This window comes from Ranitomeya variabilis, chromosome 4 (genome assembly GCF_051348905.1).
Source record: "Ranitomeya variabilis isolate aRanVar5 chromosome 4, aRanVar5.hap1, whole genome shotgun sequence".
Lineage (NCBI taxonomy): Eukaryota > Metazoa > Chordata > Amphibia > Anura > Dendrobatidae > Ranitomeya > Ranitomeya variabilis.
The window spans coordinates 471,165,738-471,190,148 of record NC_135235.1 but is presented as its reverse complement, the minus strand read 5'-3'; the positions used below and the strand labels follow the sequence as shown (position 1 = coordinate 471,190,148).

At 45.5% G+C, this 24,411-nt stretch overlaps 1 protein-coding gene across 1 annotated transcript in view; it reads right to left on the bottom strand.

Moving 5' to 3' along the window:
• LOC143767920 (unconventional myosin-XVB-like) overlaps window positions 1-24,411 on the bottom strand; it is a 199,192-nt gene that overhangs the window by 158,636 nt on the left and 16,145 nt on the right. Inside the window, exon 2 of the mRNA XM_077256439.1 lies at window positions 7,827-7,890. Within this exon, the coding sequence (XP_077112554.1) occupies window positions 7,827-7,890 (64 nt within the window). The remainder of the gene's footprint in view (window positions 1-7,826; window positions 7,891-24,411) is intronic.

Here is a 24,411-nt window from a genome sequence, read left to right as displayed (position 1 = left end):
AGTCTCATCAGGGTCAGATTCTGGCTCAGTACACTGCGAGGGCAATGTAGTGATCTGAGTCAATGGAACAGCATAATAATCTAGCTGTGGCTGTGCATCAGTGCACTCCATGTCCGATTCATCTTGTAATGGGCAGTTAACAATTTCCCTTTCTAACCCAGGCACGGTATGTGTAAAGAGCTCCATGGAGTAACCTGTAGTGTCGCCTGACGCATCCTTCACTTTTGGTTTGGGTGAAGGACACAAGGAAATGTCTTGTTCCTGACCGGGAGCATCCACTGACGACTCGCTGCTTTTATATTTTGAACTTTCTGAAGAGGAGGCGAAAGAGCTAGAGGCTAAGTCAGCAAGGAAAGCCAAAACTTTTTCCTGCTGCTCCGGCTTTAAAAGCTGTTTTCCTACTCCAAGATAAGGGAGCCTTCAAGGCCTTGTGTAGCCAGACGATGATGCTGGCTCAACACCTCCAGCCTTAGGTGCTATTTTGCTTTTCCCACTACCACTTGATGCTCCACCACCACCACCACCACCATCAGTACCAGCTGGCAATGACCGCCCACAGCCTCTTCCACCAGACTTCCACATTTTTGGGAAAATCTAACCAAAATAACAACCGTTATATGGTACTGTAAAACAAGGTAGAAGGTGTATATAAACTTGTTGAGAATTTAAATCTCCTTTTTTTGGGGGGAGACTGCACCAAAACTCAGGCCCAGTGTATAACACAACACAATGTAAGTGGCAGAACGTGGCTGGCTGATATACGACAAACTAACAGAACTGACGTATATCCACTTTGTGACAATTTGAATCTCCCTTTTTTTGGGGGGAGACTGCACCAAAACTCAGGCCCAGTGTATAACACAACACAATGTAAGTGGCAGAACGTGGCTGGCTGATATACAACAAACTAACAGAACTGACGTATATCCACTTTGTGACAATTTGAATCTCCCTTTTTTTGGGAGGAGACTGCACCAAAACTCAGGCCCAGTGTATAACACAACACAATGTAAGTGGCAGAACGTGGCTGGCTGATATACGACAAACTAACAGAACTGACATATATCCACTTTGTGACAATTTGAATCTCCCTTTTTTTGGGGGGAGACTGCACCAAAACTCAGGCCCAGTGTATAACACAGCACAATGTAAGTGGCAGAACGTGGCTGTCGGATATACGAAAAACTAACAGAACTGACGTATATCCACTTTGTGACAATTTGAATCTCCCTTTTTTTTGAGGGGGGGAGACTGCACCAAAACTCAGGCCCAGTGTATAACACAACACAATGTAAGTGACAGAATGTGGCTGGAAGATATATGAAAAAATACAAGGACTGTAGTACAATTTCAATCTCCCTACAATGATCTCAGGACAAGTATGGCAGCAATAAAAAGGACTGCTGCACACAAAAGTGTGGACAAATAAACAAGATAACTGTGCAGAAAGGAGCAACAGGATTTTTGCTTTTAAAAAAGCAGTTGGTTTGCACAGCAGCGTGCAAACAGCAATGCAGCTATCAGGGAGCCTTATAAGGCAGCCTAATAAGCTACAGAGCTGATGCACAAAAATATAGCCTCCGCTGTCCCTGCAAAAAAAGGTGATGTTGGACAGTGGAAATCACTACAGCACAAGCAGTTTGGGGGTTAATCTTCCCTCCCTAACTATATCCCTTCTTCTGGTGAAGCTGCAGCAACCTCTCCCTATGCTACGATCGGTAGAATTAAGATGGCGGTCGGCATGCACGCCCCTTTATAGCCCCTGTGAAGCCAATCAGTGTCATGCCCTTCTCTAAGATGGTGGGGTGTCATGATCTCAATGGCAAGAGATCATAGCATCAGCATATATAGGAACTAGCTCTTGGAAGATGGAAACTGAGCTGACCATGAACTAAACCTAACACACAACTAGCAGTGGCCGGGTAGCATGCCTACGTTGATTCTAGATGCCCAGCACCAGCCGGAGGACTAAATAAAACTAGCAGAGGAAAATATTAGTCCTAGCTCACCTCTAGAGAAATACCCCGAAAGGAGACAGAGGCCCCCCACATGTATTGGCGGTGAATCAAGATGAAATAACAAACGTAGTATGAAAATAGGTTTAGCAAATTTGAGGTCCACTTACTACATAGCAGAAGACAGGAAGGACACTTTCATGGTCAGCTAAAAACCCTATCAAAACACCATCCAGAAATTACTTTAAAACTCTGGCATTAACTCATAACACCAGAGTGGCAATTCCTGTTCACAAGAGCTTTCCAGACACAGTAACGAAACTACAGCTGTGAACTGGAACAAAAATGCAAAAACAAACATGGACAAGAGTCCAACTTATCTAGTAGTTGTCTAGGAGCAGGAACAAGCACAGAGAGGCTTCTGATAACATTGTTGACCGGCAAGCAACTAACAGAGCAGCAAGGTTATATAGCGACTCCCACATCTTGATGGGAACAGGTGAACAGAGAAGATGAAGACACCAGTTCAATTCCACCAGAAGCCACCGGGGGAGCCCAGAATCCAAATTCACAACAGTACCCCCCCCTCAAGGAGGGGGCACCGAACCCTCACCAGAACCACCAGGGCGATCAGGATGGGCCCTATGAAAGGCACGAACCAGATCAGAGGCATGAACATCAGATGCATTCACCCAAGAATTATCCTCCTGGCCGTATCCCTTCCACTTGACCAGATACTGGAGTCTCCGTCTGGAAACACGAGAGTCTAAGATTTTCTCCACAACGTACTCCAACTCACCCTCAACCAACACCGGAGCAGGAGGCTCAACGGAAGGCACAACCGGTACCTCATACCTGCGCAATAATGACCGATGAAAAACGTTATGAATAGAAAAGGATGCAGGGAGGTCCAAACGGAAGGAAACAGGGTTAAGAATCTCCAATATCTTATACGGGCCGATGAACCGAGGCTTAAACTTAGGAGAAGAGACCCTCATAGGGACAAAACGAGAAGACAACCACACCAAGTCCCCAACATGAAGACGAGGACCTACACGACGACGGCGGTTAGCAAAAAGCTGAGTCTTCTCCTGGGACAACCTCAAATTGTCCACCACCTGCCCCCAGATCTGATGCAATCTCTCCATCACAGCATCCACTCCAGGACAATCCGAAGATTCCACCTGACCAGAGGAAAATCGAGGATGAAACCCCGAATTACAGAAAAACGGGGACACCAAAGTGGCAGAGCTGGCCCGATTATTGAGAGCGAACTCCGCCAATGGCAAAAAAGCAACCCAATCATCCTGGTCAGCAGACACAAAACACCTCAGATATGTCTCCAGGGTCTGATTAATCCGCTCAGTCTGGCCATTCGTCTGAGGATGGAAAGCGGACGAAAAAGATAAATCTATGCCCATCCTAGCACAGAATGCCCGCCAAAATCTAGACACGAATTGGGTCCCTCTGTCAGAAACGATATTCTCAGGAATACCATGCAAACGAACAACATTTTGAAAAAACAGAGGAACCAACTCGGAAGAAGAAGGCAACTTGGGCAGAGGAACCAAATGGACCATCTTAGAGAAACGGTCACACACCACCCAGATGACAGACATCTTCTGAGAAACAGGCAGATCTGAAATAAAATCCATCGAGATGTGCGTCCAAGGCCTCTTAGGAATAGGCAAGGGCAACAACAATCCACTAGCCCGAGAACAACAAGGCTTGGCCCGAGCACAAACGTCACAAGACTGCACAAAGCCTCGCACATCTCGTGACAGGGAAGGCCACCAGAAGGACCTTGCCACCAAATCCCTGGTACCAAAAATGCCAGGATGACCTGCCAACGCGGAAGAATGAACCTCAGAGATGACTCTACTGGTCCAATCATCAGGAACAAACAGTTTATCAGGTGGGCAACGATCAGGTCTATCCGCCTGAAACTCCTGCAAGGCCCGCCGCAGGTCTGGAGAAACGGCTGACAATACCACTCCATCCTTAAGGATACCTGTGGGCTCAGAGTTACCAGGCGAGTCAGGCTCAAAACTCCTAGAAAGGGCATCCGCCTTAACATTCTTAGAACCCGGTAGGTATGACACCACAAAATTAAACCGAGAGAAAAATAATGACCAGCGCGCCTGTCTAGGATTCAGGCGCCTGGCGGTCTCAAGATAAACCAAATTTTTGTGGTCAGTCAATACCACCACCTGATGTCTGGCCCCCTCAAGCCAATGGCGCCACTCCTCAAAAGCCCACTTCATGGCCAAAAGCTCCCGATTCCCAACATCATAATTCCGCTCAGCGGGCGAAAATTTACGGGAAAAGAAGGCACAAGGCCTCATCACGGAGCAGTCAGAACTTTTCTGCGACAACACTGCCCCAGCTCCGATCTCAGAAGCGTCGACCTCAACCTGAAAAGGTAGAGCAACATCAGGCTGACGCAACACAGGGGCAGAGGAAAAACGGCGCTTAAGCTCCCGAAAGGCCTCCACAGCATCAGGGGACCAATCAGCAACATCAGCACCCTTCTTAGTCAAATCGGTCAATGGCTTAGCAATATCCGAAAAACCAGCAATAAATCGACGATAAAAGTTAGCAAAGCCCAAAAATTTCTGAAGACTCTTAAGAGAAGAGGGCTGCGTCCAATCACAAATAGCTTGAACCTTGACAGGATCCATTTCAATGGAAGAGGGGGAAAAAATATATCCCAAAAAGGAAATCCTCTGTACCCCAAAAACACACTTAGAACCCTTCACACACAAAGAATTAGACCGCAAAACCTGAAAAACCCTCCTGACTTGCTGGACATGAGAGTCCCAGTCATCCGAAAAAATCAGAATATCATCCAGATACACAATCATAAATTTATCCAAATAATCGCGAAAAATATCATGCATAAAGGACTGGAAAACTGACGGAGCATTTGAAAGACCAAAAGGCATCACTAAATACTCAAAGTGGCCCTCGGGCGTATTAAATGCGGTTTTCCACTCATCCCCCTGCCTGATTCGCACCAAATTATACGCCCCACGAAGGTCAATCTTAGAGAACCACTTGGCCCCCTTTATGCGAGCAAACAAATCAGTCAGCAACGGCAATGGGTATTGATATTTAACAGTGATTTTATTCAAAAGCCGATAATCAATACATGGTCTCAAAGAGCCGTCTTTTTTTGACACAAAGAAAAAACCGGCTCCTAAGGGAGATGACGATGGACGAATATGTCCCTTTTCCAAGGACTCCTTTATATATTCACGCATAGCAGCATGTTCAGGCACAGACAGATTAAATAAACGACCCTTTGGGTATTTACTACCCGGGATTAAATCTATGGCACAATCGCACTCTTGGTGCGGAGGTAACGAACCAAGCTTGGATTCTTCAAAGACGTCACGATAGTCAGACAGGAACTCAGGAATTTCAGAGGGAATAGATGATGAAATGGAAACCACAGGTACATCCCCATGAGCCCCCTTACATCCCCAGCTCAACACAGACATAGCTTTCCAGTCGAGGACTGGGTTGTGAGATTGCAGCCAAGGCAATCCTAGCACCAAATCATCATGTAGATTATACAGCACCAGAAAGCGAATAATCTCCTGGTGATCCGGATTAATACGCATAGTTACTTGTGTCCAGTATTGTGGTTTATTATTAGCCAATGGGGTGGAGTCAATCCCCTTCAGAGGAATAGGAGTCTCCAAAGGCTCTAAATCATACCCACAGCGTTTGGCAAAGGACCAATCCATAAGACTCAAAGCGGCGCCAGAATCGACATAGGCGTCCGTGGTAATAGATGACAAAGAGCAAATCAGGGTCACAGATAGAATAAACTTAGACGGTAAGGTGCAAATGGAAACAGATTTACCAAGCTTTTTAGTGCGCTTAGAGCATGCTGATATAACATGAGTAGAATCACCACAATAGAAACACAACCCATTTTTCCGTCTAAAATTCTGCCGCTCGCTTCGGGACAGAATTCTATCACACTGCATACTCTCTGGCGATTTCTCAGTGGACACCGCCAGATGGTGCACTGGTTTGCGCTCCCGCAAACGCCTATCGATCTGAATAGCCATTGTCATGGACTCATTCAGACCCGCAGGCACAGGGAACCCCACCATAACATCCTTAATGGCATCAGAGAGACCCTCTCTGAAAGTCGCCGCCAGGGCGCACTCATTCCACTGAGTAAGCACAGACCATTTACGGAATCTTTGGCAGTAAATTTCCGCTTCATCTTGCCCCTGAGATAGGGACATCAAAGTTTTTTCTGCCTGAAGCTCCAAATGAGGTTCGTCATAAAGCAACCCCAAGGCCAGAAAAAACGCATCCACATTGAGCAACGCAGGATCCCCTGGTGTCAATGAAAAAGCCCAGTCTTGAGGGTCGCCCCGGAGCAAGGAAATCACAATCCTGACCTGCTGTGCAGGATCTCCGGCAGAGCGAGATTTCAGGGACAAAAATAATTTGCAATTATTTCGAAAATTCTGAAACCCAGATCTATTCCCCGAGAAAAATTCCGGCAAAGGAATTCTCGGCTCAGATACAGGTGCATGACAAACAAAATCTTGCAAATTTTGTACCTTCGTGGCGAGATTATTCAAACCTGCAGTTACACTCTGAAGATCCATTGCAAACAGGTGAACACAGAGCCATTCAAAGGAGAGAAAAAAAAAAAAAAAAAATTTCAGCAGACTACTTATTTCTCTCCTTTCTCAGCCAAGGATTTTAACCCTTTAGTGGGCCGGTCAAACTGTCATGATCTCAATGGCAAGAGATCATAGCATCAGCATATATAGGAACTAGCTCTTGGAAGATGGAAACTGAGCTGACCATGAACTAAACCTAACACACAACTAGCAGTGGCCGGGTAGCATGCCTACGTTGATTCTAGATGCCCAGCACCAGCCGGAGGACTAAATAAAACTAGCAGAGGAAAATATTAGTCCTAGCTCACCTCTAGAGAAATACCCCGAAAGGAGACAGAGGCCCCCCACATGTATTGGCGGTGAATCAAGATGAAATAACAAACGTAGTATGAAAATAGGTTTAGCAAATTTGAGGTCCACTTACTACATAGCAGAAGACAGGAAGGACACTTTCATGGTCAGCTAAAAACCCTATCAAAACACCATCCAGAAATTACTTTAAAACTCTGGCATTAACTCATAACACCAGAGTGGCAATTCCTGTTCACAAGAGCTTTCCAGACACAGTAACGAAACTACAGCTGTGAACTGGAACAAAAATGCAAAAACAAACATGGACAAGAGTCCAACTTATCTAGTAGTTGTCTAGGAGCAGGAACAAGCACAGAGAGGCTTCTGATAACATTGTTGACCGGCAAGCAACTAACAGAGCAGCAAGGTTATATAGCGACTCCCACATCTTGATGGGAACAGGTGAACAGAGAAGATGAAGACACCAGTTCAATTCCACCAGAAGCCACCGGGGGAGCCCAGAATCCAAATTCACAACAGTGGGGACCGAGACCTATGTCATCACGCTGCCCACATTGTGTCCTCCTTCGTTGGCTGAGAAATGGCGCTGAATGCGTCATATGAAATGCGACTTTGGCGCGAAGATCGCCAACCTCATGGCCGATCCCACACTAGGATCGGGTCGAGTTTCATGAAACCCGACTTTGCCATAAGTCGGCGATTTTTGAATTTGTCCTATCCGTTTCGCTCAACCCTAAGTGAATCTAGATTGTGAGCCCCAAAGGGGACAGTGCCAATAATGTCTGTAAAGCGCTGTGGAATTAATGGAGCTATATACGGTAAGTAACATAAATAAATAAATATACTAGCACTTGTCTTCAAACCATTGCAATGATTTCCTATAACTAAAATTTCCATTACTCACATAAATAGCATCCCGATGGAACCTCTTCTTTAGGCATAACAGGACAGCACTTTCACAAACATTCCTGAGAGGACAAAAGTGACAATTATATAAACATATTAAACATATTTGAACCTATAGGTATAGGTTTATGACAGACTGAAAACAATTTGGTAAATATGTTGTAGTTTTTATTATACATTTCTCTATTATGACCTTGGATATACCAGAAAATTTGAATATCCATAATAGGGCCCAAACTCACTTGCGAGAAACTCGGATGAGTCTTGCATGTTAATATCCGACGCTGCTGCCGGCACTCAGATCGGAGAGTGCGGCCGCATAAGAATACATGCAGCCGCACGCTCCGCTCCTGAGTGACGGGTGCAGTGCCGGGTATTAACATGCGAGACTCATCCGAGTTTCTCGCAAATGAGTATGATCCCTTATTTGGAAAATTTGAGTCAAATTTCCTGATATTTTTGGGTCCCCGTGAATTCGAACAAATTGCAATTTGATTTTCAAGGATTGCACACAAAAAAAAGTCTGACACCATTTCACACCCTGCTGAATACTGCAGCAGCCAGAGATATTTCAAATGATGTTAGGTGAGGCAGCATGTTCTTCCCAATAATGCCTTGCAGCTATGACCTTTTAGGATTTTACAGGCTAAGGATATGATGTTAGAGCGCACAGCTCATTTCACTGATAGATGGAAAAAGGCCTATATCTGATGCAGCAAAGAAGCACATTGAAAATAGTAGTGAATAATTATCCAAAGGTTCAAGAAATATAGAGAGGTGCTGGACCTCTATAGTCACTTAGTTTGACTATGTATTTATTGGTTTATGATATACTACAGTAACAGCACCCTAATATTTTTTTATTCTTCACATACTATAACTAAGGATGGCAGGTTAATACACATCTGTCCTAGTTTTGCTAGTAAAAAAAATTCCTGAAACCAAGTCTTGTGTGTAACAGAATGAGTGTCTCATGGATTGTTATACAAAAAGGTCCTATTTTATTATTTTTAACCCCTTCACCCCGAAGCCTGTTTTCAACTTCCTGACCAGACCATTCTTTTCAATTCTGACCACTGTCACTTTATGAGGTCATAACTCTGAAACGCTTCAACGCTTCCTGGTGATTCTCAGTTTGTTTTCTCGTGACATATTGTACTTTATGATAGTGGTAAAACTTCTTCGATTTGACTTGCGTTTATTTGTGAAAAAAACGGAAATTTGGCTAAAATTTTGAAAATTTTGCAATTTTTAAACTTTTAGTTTTTATGCCCTTAAATTAGAGAGTCACATCATACAAAATAGTTAATAAATAATATTACCCACTTGTCTGCTTTACATTAGCACAATTTTGGAAACATAATTTTTTTGTTAGGAAGTTATAAGGGTTAAAAGTTTACCAGCAACTTCTCATTTTTACAACAAAATTTGCAAAACCATTTTTTTTAGGGACCACCTCACACTTGAAGTCACTTTGAGGGGTCTATATCACAGAAAGTGCCCAAAAGTGACACCATTCTAAAAACTGCACCCCTCAAGGTACTCAAAACCACATTCAAAAAGTTTATTAACCCTTCAGGTGCTTCACAGGAATTTTTGGAAAGTTTTAAAAAAATTGAACATTTAACTTTTTATCACAACATTTTTATTTCAGATCCAATTTGTTTTATTTTACCAAGGGTAATAGGAGAAATTGGACCACAAAAGTCATTGTACAATTTGTCTTGAGAACGCCGATACCCCATATGTGGCGGTAAACCACTGTTTGGGCACATGGCAGAGCTCGGAAGGGAAGGAGCGCCATTTGACTTTTCAATGCAAAATTGGCTGGAAGTGAGATCGGACACCATGTCGCGTTTGGAGAGACTCTGATGTGCCTAAACAGTGGAAACCCCGAAGTGACACCATTTTGGAAAGTAGACCCCCTAAGGAGCTAATCTAGATGTGTGGTGAGCACTTTGAACCTCCAAGTGCTTCACAGGAGTTTATAATGTAGGGCCGTAAAAAAAAAATATATTTTTTTTCACAAAAAATGATCTTTTCGCCCCAAATTTTTTATTTTTCCAAGGGTAACAGGACAAATTGGACCCCAAAAGTTGTTGTGCAATTTGTCCTGCGTATGCTGTTACCCCATATGTGGGAGGAACCACTGTTTCGGCACATGGCAGAGCTCAGAAGGGAAGGAGCACTGTTTTACTTTTTCAACACAGAATTAGCTGGAATTGAGATCGGACACCATGTCGCGTTTGGAGAGCCCATGATGTGCTTGGAAACCCCCAATTCTAACTGAAACCCTAACCCAAACACACCCCTAACCCTAATCCCGACCATAACCCTAACCACACCCCTAACCCTAATCCCAACCCTAAGGCCGGCCTCACACTAGCGAGTTTTACAGACGTATGAGCGCATAAACTACGGCCGTAAAATACGCATTACACACGGCCCAATGATTCTCTATGGCCCAGCTCCTATCTGCCGTATATTACACATCCGTAATATACGGTCTTGTACGGCCGTAAAAAATCGCAGCATGCTGCGTTTGTCACCATATTGCGCAAAAAAATCGCCAATGAAAGTCTATGGGGGCGAGAAAAATACGAATTCCACACGGACCAGCAGTGTGACTTGCGAGAAATACGCAGCGGTGTTAGTGAAAAGCCGGTAATTCAATTGCCGGCTTTTCATTTCTCCTTCACAAACCCGACATGATATGAGACATGGTTTACATACAGTAAACCATCTCATATCACTTTTTTTTTTGCATATTCCACACTACTAATGTAAGTAGTGTGTATGTGCAAAATTTGGGCGCTGTAGCTGCTAAAATAAAGGGTTAAATGGCGGAAAAAATTGGCGTGGGCTCCAGCGCAATTTTCTCCGCCAGAGTGGTAAAGCCAGTGACTGAGGGCAGATATTAATAGCCTAGAGAGGGTCCATGGTTATTGGCCCCCCTGGCTACAAACATCTGCCCCCAGCCACCCCAGAAAAAGCACATCTGGAAGATGCGCCTATTCTGGCACTTGGCCACTCTCTTCCCACTCCCGTGTAGCGGTGGGATATGGGGTAATGAAGGGTTAATGTCACCTTGCTATTGTAAGGTGACATTAAGCCAGATTAATAATGGAGAGGCGTCAATTATGACACCTATCCATTATTAATCCAATTGTATGAAAGGGTTAAAAAAACACACACACATTATTAAAAAGTATTTTAATGAAATAAACACACAGGTTGTTTTAATATTTTATTGCTCTCTCAATCCACCTGAAGACCCTCGCTCTGAAAAATAATAAACCAACAATATACATACCTTCAGATGATTTGTCACGTCCCACGAAGTAAATCCATCTGAAGGGGTTAAATCATTTTACAGCCAGGAGCTGTGCTAAAGCACTCGCTCGTGCCTGTAAACCCCGGGTACTGAAAGGAAAGCAGGATGATCTGTACCTACCTTGAGTTGCGGTGATGCGCCCTCTGCTGGATGTCCTCATGAACTGGAGCCTTGGAAAAGTTCCCACGCTCGAGTTCATATGAGGACATCCAGCAGAGGGTGCATCACCGCAACTCAAGGTAAATACAGATCATCCTGCTTTCCTTTCAGTACCCGGGGTTTACAGGCACGAGCGAGTGCTTTAGCACAGCTCCTGGCTGTAAAATGATTTAACCCCTTCAGATGGATTTACTTCGTGGGACGTGACAGATCATCTGAAGGTATGTATATTGTTGGTTTATTATTTTTCAGAGCGAGGGTCTTCAGGTGGATTGAGAGAGCAATAAAATATTAAAACAACCTGTGTGTTTATTTCATTAAAATACTTTTTAATAATGTGTGTGTGTTTTTTTAACCCTTTCATACAATTGGATTAATAATGGATAGGTGTCATAAGTGACGCCTCTCCATTATTAATCTGGCTTAATGTCACCTTACAATAGCAAGGTGACATTAACCCTTCATTACCCCATATCCCACCGCTACACGGGAGTGGGAAGAGAGTGGCCAAGTGCCAGAATAGGCGCATCTTCCAGATGTGCCTTTTCTGGGGTGGCTGGGGGCAGATGTTTGTAGCCAGGGGGCCAATAACCATGGACCCTCTCTAGGCTATTAATATCTGCCCTCAGTCACAGGCTTTACCACTCTGGCGGAGAAAATTGCTCGGGAGCCCACGCCAATTTTTTCCGCCATTTAACCCTTTATTTTAGCAGCTACAGCGCCCAAATTTTGCACATACGCACTACTAACATCAGTAGTGTGGAATATGCAAAAAAAAAGGGGATATGAGATGGTTTACTGTATGTAAACCATGTCTCATATCCTGTCGGGTTTGGGAAGGAGAAATGAAAAGCCGGCAATTGAATTACCGGCTTTTCACATATATTGCGCAGAATTAAATATAAATACAGAATATATATATGTGTCTCAATGACATATATATATATATATATACTGTATATATGTTTTGATGAACATTTGAGCACATAAATCCATTCGATGTCGGTTTTGCAAGCCGGCGAGAAAATATCGCAGTACGGATGCCATACGGATTACATACGGAGGATGCCATGCGCAAAATACGCTGACACACCCTGCCTACGGATGACATACGGATCACTATTTTGGGGACTTTTCTGCGTATTACGGCCATAAAAAACGGACCGTATTTACATACGCTGAGTGTGAAGCCGGCCTAATCCCATTCATAAATGTAATCCAAACCTTAACTTTAGCCCCAACCCTAACCCTAACTTTAGCCTCAACCCTAACTTTAGCCCCAACCCTAACCCCAACCCTTACTTTAGCCCCAACTCTAACCCTAATTTTACCCCCAAACCCTAACTTTAGCCCGAACCGTAACCCTAACCCTAACTTTAGCCCCAACCCTAACCCTAATGAGAAAATGGAAATAAATACGTTTTTTAAAATGTTATTATTTTTCCCTAACTAAGGGGGTGATGAAGGGGGGATTGATTTACTTTTATAGCTTTTTTTGGCGGATTTTTATGATTGGCATCCGTCACACACTAAAAGACGCTTTTTATTGCAAAAAATAGTTTTTGCATCACCACATTTTGAGAGCTATAATTTATCCATATTTAGGCACACAGAGTCATGTGAGGTCTTGTTTTTTGCGGGACGAGTTGATGTTTTTATTGGTACCATTTTCGAGCACATGCCATTTTGTGATTGCTTTTTATTCTTATTTTTGGGAGGCGAATGAACAAAAACCAGCAATTCCTGAATTTCTTTTGGGGGGGCGTTTATAACGTTCCGCGTGTGGTAAAATTTTTAAAGCAGCTTTATTCTTCGCGTTAGTATGATTACAGCGATACCTCATTTATATCATTTTCTTTATGTTTTGGTGCTTTTACACAATAAAAACTATTTTATATAAAAAATAATTGTTTTTGCATCGCTTTATTCTGAGAGCTATAACTTTTTTATTTTTCTGCTGATGATGCTGTATGGCAGCTTTTTTTTTGCAGGACAAGATGACGTTTTCAGCTGTACCATGGTTATTTATATCCGTCTTTTTGATCACATTTTATTGCACTTTTTGTTCGGCAGTATGATGATAAAGCATTGTTTTTTGCCTCGTGTTTTATTATTTTTTTGCGGTGTTCACTGAAGGGGTTAACTAGTGAGATAGTTTTATAGAGCGGGTCGTTACGGACGCGGCGATACCAAATATGTGTACTTTTATTGGTTTTTTTTATTTACATAAATAAATGGATTTATTGGAAAATATTTATTTATTTATTTTTTTCTTTATTTGGGGATTTTTTTTTTTTACTTTATAACATTGTCCCAGGGTGGGACATCACTATATTTCTTCAGATCGCTGATCTGACACTTTGCATAGCACTGTGTCAGATCAGCGATCTGACAGGCAGTGCAGGAGGCTTTCCGGCGCCTGCCCTGAGCAGGCGCCGGCAAGCCACCTCAGTGAAGAACCCGTAAGGAGCCCCGTGGCCATTTTGGATCCGGGGACTCCTTCCAGAACACCGGAACAACGCGATCGCATCGCGTTGTTTTGGTGGGAGAGCGCAGGGAGCCCTCGTCCCTGCGCGATGCCCCTCTATGTCGCTGTCACTACTGACAGCGGCATCAGAGGGGTTAAATGCCCACGATCGGCGCTAGCACCGATCGTGGGCGTTGCTGCGGGGTGTCAGCTGTCACATGCAGCTCACACCTGCACGCGTTCGCCGCGGTGCTCACTGTGAGACCGCGCGATCGTGCCGCCGTACTAGTACTGCGGTTTGCGGGAACTTAGTTCCCGCAGAGCAGTACTAGTACGGCGCATGTCGGGAAGGGGTTAAAGACAAAATAAAAATCTCTCCATTCCAGAAATGTAAACACAACTGTCTACCGCACACAGTGTGCATGTTGTACACAAGACCATATGTAGCTATTTGGCAACATATCATTTAGAGATATGTGCCATTTTTGGTCAAGGGGGAATAATTAAAAAATAAACAAATACAAAAAAAGGGTAAGGTATAGTGTTAGTGTTTTACTAGTCCAAATTCACAACTGCATGGGCCACAACAATACTGCCACAACTTACAATCAATGCAGGTACCTACCTAGCAACATAGATTTTTAGAGTTACACAATTTTTATTAAGCGTTGGAAGAATGAAAACAAAAAATTTCTATAAAAAAACTTTTTTTTTTTTTTTTTTTAAATACCTGTTTTATAACTACAATTTAACCAATATATGTGCCACAAAAATAATGCTGTGTAGAGATGAGAGGATAAAATAAAATTCACGTTTTTCCCTTTATAATTCAATTTGCATCAAAATTATTGTCTGTGAATTAAATGTCCCTTTATACTTTAGTGCAGTGCTCCCCATCTCCGGTCCTCAAGAGCCACCAACAGGTCAGGTATTCAGGATTTCCTTAGTATTGCACAGGTGATTCAATTTTTGCCTTTCCAGGTAATGCAATTATCACCTGGGCAATGCTGAGGAAATCCTGAAAACATGACTTGTTGGTGGCTCTTAAGGACCGGAGTTGGGGAACACTGCTCTAGTGTATCTACACACCCCATAATATATGTAAGATGTAGAAAACAGAAATAGGTCACATTCAGTATTTAATCAGTATTTTACTTTAGCATTTGTAAGGAGTGGGTCGTGCAAGTGTTTTCTATTATACTTTTTCTCTGATTGTTTCACTCCTGGTTTTGTCTTACAAATAAAGATGTAAAACACTGACCAAATACTCAACATGTTGTAAGGAGGTGGACCGGACTGCGGGTACCTGCATGCCAGGTCCGGAACTAAAAAGGCTGCATCCTCTGTTTCAGGGGGGAAGCCTGAGAGAGGCGGACCTTCCCCTGCTGCAGGAGGGAAGGAGGAGAGAGACAGAGCTTCCTTCTGACAGGAGGGGTTAGGGAGAGCCTAGAAAAAACGCGCAGCCACAGGAGGATAAGAAGGAAAAACGTGCGCTGCAGGAGGGGCTGGCACCAAGTGAGTGCAGCGCTTCCCCCACCTGAGAGAGCTGGGCCTGTGACAGGCCGTGCTGCTGCTGTCCAGGATAGGAGCTGTAGTGCTGGGGGGATTAGCCGTGCCAGCAGAGCCATACAAGCAATGAGGAGCTGAACCAGCAGATCAGAGCCATGCCAGGAGAATGGAGCTGTGCGGAGCTAAGCCAGGTGCCCTACCTGGCGTGATAGTGAGTGCTGCACACGCTCTGCCAAAGAGTGACTGTATACTTGACAGACCCCTGTATACAGGTCCACCATTTGTGGATGACCGGATGTCAGCTCCCCGCTACCCTCCACGCTAGGAGGTGACCCTAGTTGAAGGCAAAGACTGCACTGAGTGTGCAACGCAGAGAGAGAGACAGATAGCTAGACCAGAGCCTCTCTACCAAGGACTTGTGTACATCGTGGAGCGAAGTCCCGTTCCGGTGGTTCCCCATACTGGACTCAGTACCATGCTAGATACGTTTTGAGGTCGGGAAATCCTCCTACCTCCCAGAGACTGTGACGAGATGATTTGCACCGCTGTTGTCGGTGCCACCATTGGATTCCTGCCTGTTAGAGACTCCGTCAAGATGACCCACGCCACTGTTGCCGGTACCACTGTTGGAATCTTGAACTTCCTCACATCAGAAGTCTACAGTCCGATAAGTTTAACCTCTTTATTACTTAACTTCCGTTCATCCCTATCTTACCCTGCCATCCTCCCAGCTCCATTCCTTACCTTCACCCTTCAACCCCCTACTCCCTGCAACGAGGAGTATTGTTCTTTGTTAAATAAATACCTTCACTTTTGGTCTGCCTCCTGTCCGTGGCGACATCCCACGTTCCTGCGATTTCTACACTGTGAACGTGGCCTAATACTTATACTCACCGTACCTTATCTTACCTCTCAACTCTCCTCCTCTTCACAATCCCCCTTAGAGTCCACAACACATCTTCTTATCACCACCACAGAGTGCTGAATACTCAGGCCTCTTTACGTTAGGCCGGAACTTCTGGCTTTAATGAAGCCTGATAATTTACTGCACAAGGGCAAATAAGGTCACAATGTCATGACGTCACAACACACACATCATTGGAAACGTACAGGCCACGCCAGAGTTGGACATGCTGACTAGCGTGAAGAGGAGGCCCAGGAATTCAGCACTTGGAGGCAGTGATAAGTAGATGCGACAAGGACGGGATGAGGGACAGTGGGGAGCGGATAGTCTGGAAAGGTGAGCGGTAAGGTAAGTTTAAGTGTTTTGTTTATTTTTTTACAATTTTTTATGGCCCTTTAATTGCTTAATCTGCACTGATGTGAATTATACAAATCCATAATCCCACTCAACAATATTAGTTAATCTCTACTGCTGTCTGTTGATGCAAGTTTCAGTCCATGCGTATACCTTCACCCAATGTAGCATTCATGCTACAGGTTTTTGTAAGGGGAAGTAATAGTATTTTGCAAAAAAAAAACAAGAATTTTAAAACATTATTCTGTACATACTTTACTTTTTGCATACCTGTTTTAATATTTCATTTCAGCAACTATACAGATCACAATTATCATATATTGTGGTCTATTACCACATTTTTAGTCCGTGTTGCTACCTTCTGGCATTTGTTATGTGGTCCTTTTTGAGCAGAGGGAATTAATCTACTTTAACTAAAAATCTGTAAACAAATTATTACACTAAATCAAGTCATTTAATGTTGCATGTCTGCTTTGGCAAATTGGAGACACATACTGTACATGCAGGCTGGTGTTGTATTAACCTTTTTGTCTGTCATGTGATCCCTGCCTTGCATTGCTGGTTGATTACATATTTTTTGGATAAATGTAAAAATTTTTGGTAACCCACGTAAATGTTATACTTGCCAGCACCCATTCCATGAATAGTAGTACCAAATTAGGTCACACTTAGCCTCCTTTACTCCTGAGAAGCATATACATAAAGACGAAGCAGAGAGCATAATGGACTATATGTTACATCACTCATCTCAGTCACAGCAGGATGATGTAGCCTCTGACAGGTAAACCATCAGCTTGAGTAAGTGTTCTGCTCAGTCCACCTCCTCCACCTCCATAATGTTGAAATATAAAAGAATTTAAGTTCTGTCAATGTCACCTGTTTTTGTTCTGCCAATTACTAACCCACAGCACCCCGTGGACTAAGGAAGACACTACACCAGAAAAACTTCTAGTTGATTTATGGGAAGAGAAGAACAGTCAGCCTTTGTACTTGGATAATATGAAGAAGGAAGGAGACGTAGGACAAGATTCTAATGCCGAGGTGTTAGGGCAGCGCCCCAGAGTCCTGGTTGTTGCAGTAATGTCATTCTTCCACCAGGGGGAGTGATGTTACGTCTGAAGGCAATAAAGGAGATCTCTTTACCAGGTATCACATACCACACAACACACTTCACACTCCAGCCCACCAGGGGGAGCAACGCTCCTATTATTAGGGCACTCTTCACAATTAGGTAAAACTGGTGGTCTGGATAGGAAGTTAGGCAGAAGCTGACTGGGCTTCACCTAGGCAGCACCCTGTCAGGCAGCCAGAAGGGAAGGAGGAACATCAGAGAGCTGTAGACAGAGGGGTCCCTGACAGGGGTGGGATCCTGTCAGAGGCCTAGACAGAAGGCCACGGAGCTGCGCCTGCCTCATGTGCAGCAGCATTCTAAGAAAGGACACGAAAGAGAATTGTATTGCGGAGGGCGAGAAACAAAGTCATAGCACAAGGAGAGGAAACCAGAAGGAGTTCTGCCCTGTAAAAGGCTGCCTCCTTCTGAGGTGCAAGAATCCGGTAGCCAGAATACCGAGGGAGAAAGGATCTGTACATATTACTTCAGAGACTGGCAGGACAGGTAATTCCATGTTACCTGCCCGACCCATACCCAGGAGGCACGGTGGCAACTTGTGGGGGCCGGGGCGTGGTAGAGTCTCTGTAAAAAGCCTCAGGCCACCAGTCATACGGGTTTGTCCTATCCATTCCATCAGGGGGGCAGAGAGAAAGAGAAATAACATCTAGAACACTAATATCAGTTGTGAGGACCTTACCAAGAAGCTCAGCAGGGAGGTACTACAACACCCAGGCACTAGAGGAAGGCTACTGATTTCCACCTGGATAAGGGGTCTCTGGATTTGCCTTGAGACCGGCCAGACTCTGCCTACCCCGTGGTTGGTACCCTGGACTGTGGATGCTGAAGCCTTTAGTAAAGGTAAAGAGACTGCAACCTTGTGTCCTCGTTCTTCACTGCACCTTACACCATTCACCATCTATACTCTGGGAAGCCCTGGGGATACACTTCACCTGTGGGAAGGTATACCATCTAGCTGCCATTACATCACCCCAGCGGACCCCTAAGCAGCGTCGGTCACCCTGACCGTTACCACAGGTGGCATAACGAACATTATCCCTTTAAAGACCTTTCCCCCATCCACAACGGACGTTCCCTAGGGCGACGGACCGGGTCAGCCACTGTGACATCTCCACCGAGAACCGAAGGACCCGATACCGAGTACCCCATAGCCCTACTGGGGGCGCTCCATTTGGGGCAGTGGTAGTAGCACTCTAAGCCAGGGCATATCTCATGATGGGAAGGGGCAAGCAGCTCAGGTTATTTCCCATACAAAGGCAGCTGTCAGCCAAATCATGGATGACAATGTTGATGATTCTGTAGTGATCAAGACCTGTGAGCAATGTCGTGTCATCAGAGGTAGAGGGTGTTGGCTTGAGAGATACTTTTTGTAAGTTACAGTGGGGAAAAAAGTATATATTCAGCCACCAACTGTGCAAGTTCACCCACTTAAAAAGATGAGAGAGGCCTGTAATTGACATCATAGGAAGACCACAACTATGTGTTAGGGGTAGAGTTCCCGCCTCTGCACAGGGGGAGATGTCGGTCCCTGCGTCTTGCTCAGTCCCACTCTGTACAAAGAGTTACTGCTGCTTTTCCTGCTTCTGCCATTGAAGTCAGTGCTGGGCAGCGGCGAGCAGACGCTTCTGGGACTAAGTCCTGCTCTTCTCGTTCTGAGCATGCCCTGAGTAAGATCTCTCAGTGGAGATCGAGGGTCACATGGTCAGATACTGCAGCTAAGTCCATTGGTCCTTTCAGGAAGGTCCTGTAGGTGCTAGCACTAAGTCCTGCTTGGCACACACTGAGCATGCCCAGGGCAAGATCTCTCAGTGGAGATTTAGGGTCACATGCTCAGGTATGGCAGCCTCTCATTGGTCCTTCTAGGAAGGTCTTTTACTTGCTGCAGCTATATAAGGCTCGCATGGCCGCACGGCCATGCACTAGTATTGCTTTCATTTATGTACTTTGCGCCAGTGTGGTCTTGTATGAGTGTGTTCAGGGACCTGGCCGAAATAAGCTCTTAGAATGCTGGCACCTCCGGCCAGGAGTTTCGTGTGCGTGCAAGACCACTGACTGCTCTTGTTTAGGCAGTTAACCTGTGCCTCTGTGGAGTCTAACAGGGCGCAGCACTTTGAGTTCATGGCTGCTCTGTGAAGTAACAGAATTAGCTAACACTGCCATTTATTCCGCTATTTGCTAGCAGCAGGTTCTCCTGCACGGTGGACCCCGGGCTGCGAACGCATCTATCCTAATAAAAAATATACTTTCATTAGGTGCGTTCTGCTAGCCCTAACATAATACTAGCGCCAGGGTCTGGCTAGTAAATGGCAGACATAGAGCAATCTTTGCGGTATATCCAGCAGCTGGAGGGTAGGTTGGCGGCTCTCGAGAGCTCAACCTCAGCTGTGGATATTTCCGCAGTTGCTGTACAGGCTGCTAGCGTGGCTGCAGCAACTTTGTCCACTGCCACCCCTGTTCCGACATTTTCTGGAGAAAGCAGATCTTGTAGGGGATTCGTGAGTCAGTGCTCTATTCACCTTGAGCTTCTGGCTGCACGTTTTCCCACAGAGCGGGCTAAGGTGGGATTTATTGTGTCCCTCTTGTCGGACAGGGCATTGGAATGGGCTACGCCGCTGTGGGAGCATGGCGATCATGTGGTGCAGAGTGCTCCGTTGTTTCTGAGCACTCTGAAACAGGTCTTCTTAGGACCTCAAGTCACCCATGATACGGCTCTCCAACTGCTGGCATTAACTCAGGGTGAGTCCTTGGTCAGCCAATTCGCCATCCGTTTCCGAACTTTAGCTTCAGAGCTGGAGTGGTCGGATAAAGACCTTATCCCCATATTTTGGAGGGGGCTGGCTGATCACGTTAAGGACGCTCTGGCCACTAGGAAGATTCCAGCCACACTGGAGGAGTTAATAACTGTCTCTACCCGCATTGACCTCCGTTTTAATGAGCGGTGGTTTGAGCGAGCCCAGTGTAGGCAGAGGTTTCGGCTGGCTCCCACCTTCGCCAGACCTCTGTAATCTCCGGTCCTGGTTCCTGAGTCACATAAGGCCAGGGAGGTGTCACGAGTGGATTCTAAGTCCCGGACCACTTGGGCATCCAAGGTTTCTCATGTTTGCCAGCAGTCTGGACATCTTGCCACCAGATGTTCTCAGCGGTCGAGGAGACGTCAGCCTCTAGTGGTAGTCGGGGGAGGTACACTAGATACGGCGACGTTTGCCTCAAAATTGTCCTTTAAGGGGACAATTAACATTGGCTCATCTTCCCACTCAGTAGAGCTCTGCGTAGATTCTGGGGCAGAGGGCAATTTCATGTCTTCCGCCTTTGCCCAAGGTCACGCAATACCCCTGGTTATGTTAGCGCAACCAGTTACGGGACAAGTGGTGAATGGGTCGACACTACCTTCATAGATAACTCACCAGACCATTCCTTTTACTCTGTCCATGTCACCATCCCATCAGGAGACAATATCTCTGCTCGCCATACCTGAGTATATTGATGAGGTCCTGTTGGGGATACCTTGGTTACGGTACCACTCTCCACATATCGAGTGGTCTTCTGGCAGAATTTTGGGATGGGGTGAGTCTTGTGAGGGTAGGTGTCAAAGGGAGTGCGTTCAGGTTGCTACTACTGAGGTACCCGCAGATCTGTCCTCTCTCCCCAAGCAATACTGGTCTCATGCGGACGTGTTCTCCAAAAAGGCGGCGGAGACCCTTCCACCTCACCGCCCCTATGACTGTCCTATTGACCTCTTGCCTGGTGCTGAGCCTCCCCGGGGTCGAGTTTATCTTATCTCTCCCGGAGACGGAGGCTATGTCTCAGTACATCCAAGAAAATCTGGAAAGAGGGTTCATTAGGAAGTCAGTGTCGACTGCTGGGGCTGGGTTCTTCTTTGTTCAGAAGAAGAATGGGGAACTGCGTCCATGTATTGACTACAGGGGTCTTAACGCCATCACCGTTAAGAACAAATACCCATTACCCCTGATATCTGAGCTTTTTGATAGGCTACGGGGAGCAGGGGTATTTACAAAATTAGATCTGCTGGGTGCTTACAATCTGATTCGCATCCGTGAGGGGGATGAATGGAAGACAGCTTTTAACACCAGGGATGGGCACTATGAGTATCTGGTGATGCCCTTCGGGCTCTGTAATGCCCCAGCCGTTTTCCAAGAGTTTGTGAACGACATCTTCCGGGATATGCTCACCACCTCGGTCGTAGTCTATCTGGATGATATTCTCATCTACTCTCCTGTTATGGTTCTCAATGGCAAGAGAACATAGCCCAGCAAACATAAGAACTAGCTCTTGGAAGGATGGAAACTAAACTGACCATGAACTAAACCTGCCGCACAACTAACAGTAGCCGGGTAGCGTAGCCTGCGTTTTATCCCTAGACGCCCAGCGCCGGCCGGAGGACTAACTAATCCTGGCAGAGGAAAATATAGTCCTGGCTCACCTCTAGAGAAATTTCCCCGAAAGGCAGACAGAGGCCCCCACAAATATTGGCGGTGATTTTAGATGAAATGACAAACGTAGTATGAAAATAGGTTTAGCAAAATTGAGGTCCGCTTACTAGATCGCAGGAAGACAGAAAGGGCACTTTCATGGTCAGCTGAAAACCCTATCAAAAAACACCATCCTGAAATTACTTTAAGACTCTAGTATTAACTCATAACATCAGAGTGGCAATTTCAGATCACAAGAGCTTTCCAGACACAGAAACGAAACTACAGCTGTGAACTGGAACAAAATGCAAAAACAAACAAGGACTAAAGTCCAACTTAGCTGGGAGTTGTCTAGCAGCAGGAACATGCACAGAAAGGCTTCTGATTACAATGTTGACCGGCATGGAAGTGACAGAGGAGCAAGGCTAAATAGCGACTCCCATATCCTGATGGAAACAGGTGAACAGAGAGGATGATGCACACCAGTTCAATTCCACCAGTGGCCACCGGGGGAGCCCAAAATCCAATTTCACAACAGTACCCCCCCCTCAAGGAGGGGACACCGAACCCTCACCAGAACCACCAGGGCGATCAGGATGAGCCCTATGAAAGGCACGGACCAAATCGGAGGCATGAACATCAGAGGCAGTCACCCAAGAATTATCCTCCTGACCGTATCCCTTCCATTTGACCAGATACTGGAGTTTCCGTCTGGAAACACGGGAGTCCAAGATTTTTTCCACAACGTACTCCAACTCGCCCTCAACCAACACCGGAGCAGGAGGCTCAACGGAAGGCACAACCGGTACCTCATACCTGCGCAATAATGACCGATGAAAAACATTATGAATAGAAAAAGATGCAGGGAGGTCCAAACGGAAGGACACAGGGTTAAGAATCTCCAATATCTTGTACGGGCCGATGAACCGAGGCTTAAACTTGGGAGAAGAAACCCTCATAGGGACAAAACGAGAAGACAACCACACCAAGTCCCCAACACAAAGCCGAGGACCAACCCGACGCCGGCGGTTGGCAAAAAGCTGAGTCTTCTCCTGGGACAACTTCAAATTGTCCACTACCTGCCCCCAAATCTGATGCAACCTCTCCACCACAGCATCCACTCCAGGACAATCCGAAGATTCCACCTGACCAGAAGAAAATCGAGGATGAAACCCCGAATTACAGAAAAAGGGAGACACCAAGGTGGCAGAGCTGGCCCGATTATTGAGGGCAAACTCCGCTAAAGGCAAAAAAGCAACCCAATCATCCTGATCTGCAGACACAAAACACCTCAAATATGTCTCCAAGGTCTGATTCGTCCGCTCGGTCTGGCCATTAGTCTGAGGATGGAAAGCAGACGAGAAAGACAAATCTATGCCCATCCTAGCACAGAATGCTCGCCAAAATCTAGACACGAATTGGGTACCTCTGTCAGAAACGATATTCTCCGGAATACCATGCAAATGGACCACATTTTGAAAAAACAGAGGAACCAACTCGGAAGAAGAAGGCAACTTAGGCAGGGGAACCAAATGGACCATCTTAGAGAAACGATCACACACCACCCAGATGACGGACATCTTCTGAGAAACAGGAAGATCCGAAATAAAATCCATCGAGATGTGCGTCCAGGGCCTCTTCGGGATAGGCAAGGGCAACAACAATCCACTAGCCCGAGAACAACAAGGCTTGGCCCGAGCACAAACGTCACAAGACTGCACGAAGCCTCGCACATCTCGAGACAGGGAAGGCCACCAGAAGGACCTTGCCACCAAATCCCTGGTACCAAAGATTCCAGGATGACCTGCCAATGCAGAAGAATGAACCTCAGAAATGACTTTACTGGTCCAATCATCAGGAACAAACAGTCTACCAGGTGGGCAACGATCAGGTCTATCCGCCTGAAACTCCTGCAAGGCCCGCCGCAGGTCTGGAGAAACGGCAGACAATATCACTCCATCCTTAAGGATACCTGTAGGTTCAGAATTACCAGGGGAGTCAGGCTCAAAACTCCTAGAAAGGGCATCCGACTTAACATTCTTAGAACCCGGCAGGTAGGACACCACAAAATTAAACCGAGAGAAAAACAACGACCAGCGCGCCTGTCTAGGATTCAGGCGTCTGGCGGACTCAAGATAAATTAGATTTTTATGGTCAGTCAATACCACCACCTGATGTCTAGCCCCCTCAAGCCAATGACGCCACTCCTCAAAAGCCCACTTCATGGCCAAAAGCTCCCGATTCCCAACATCATAATTCCGCTCGGCGGGTGAAAATTTACGCGAGAAAAAGGCACA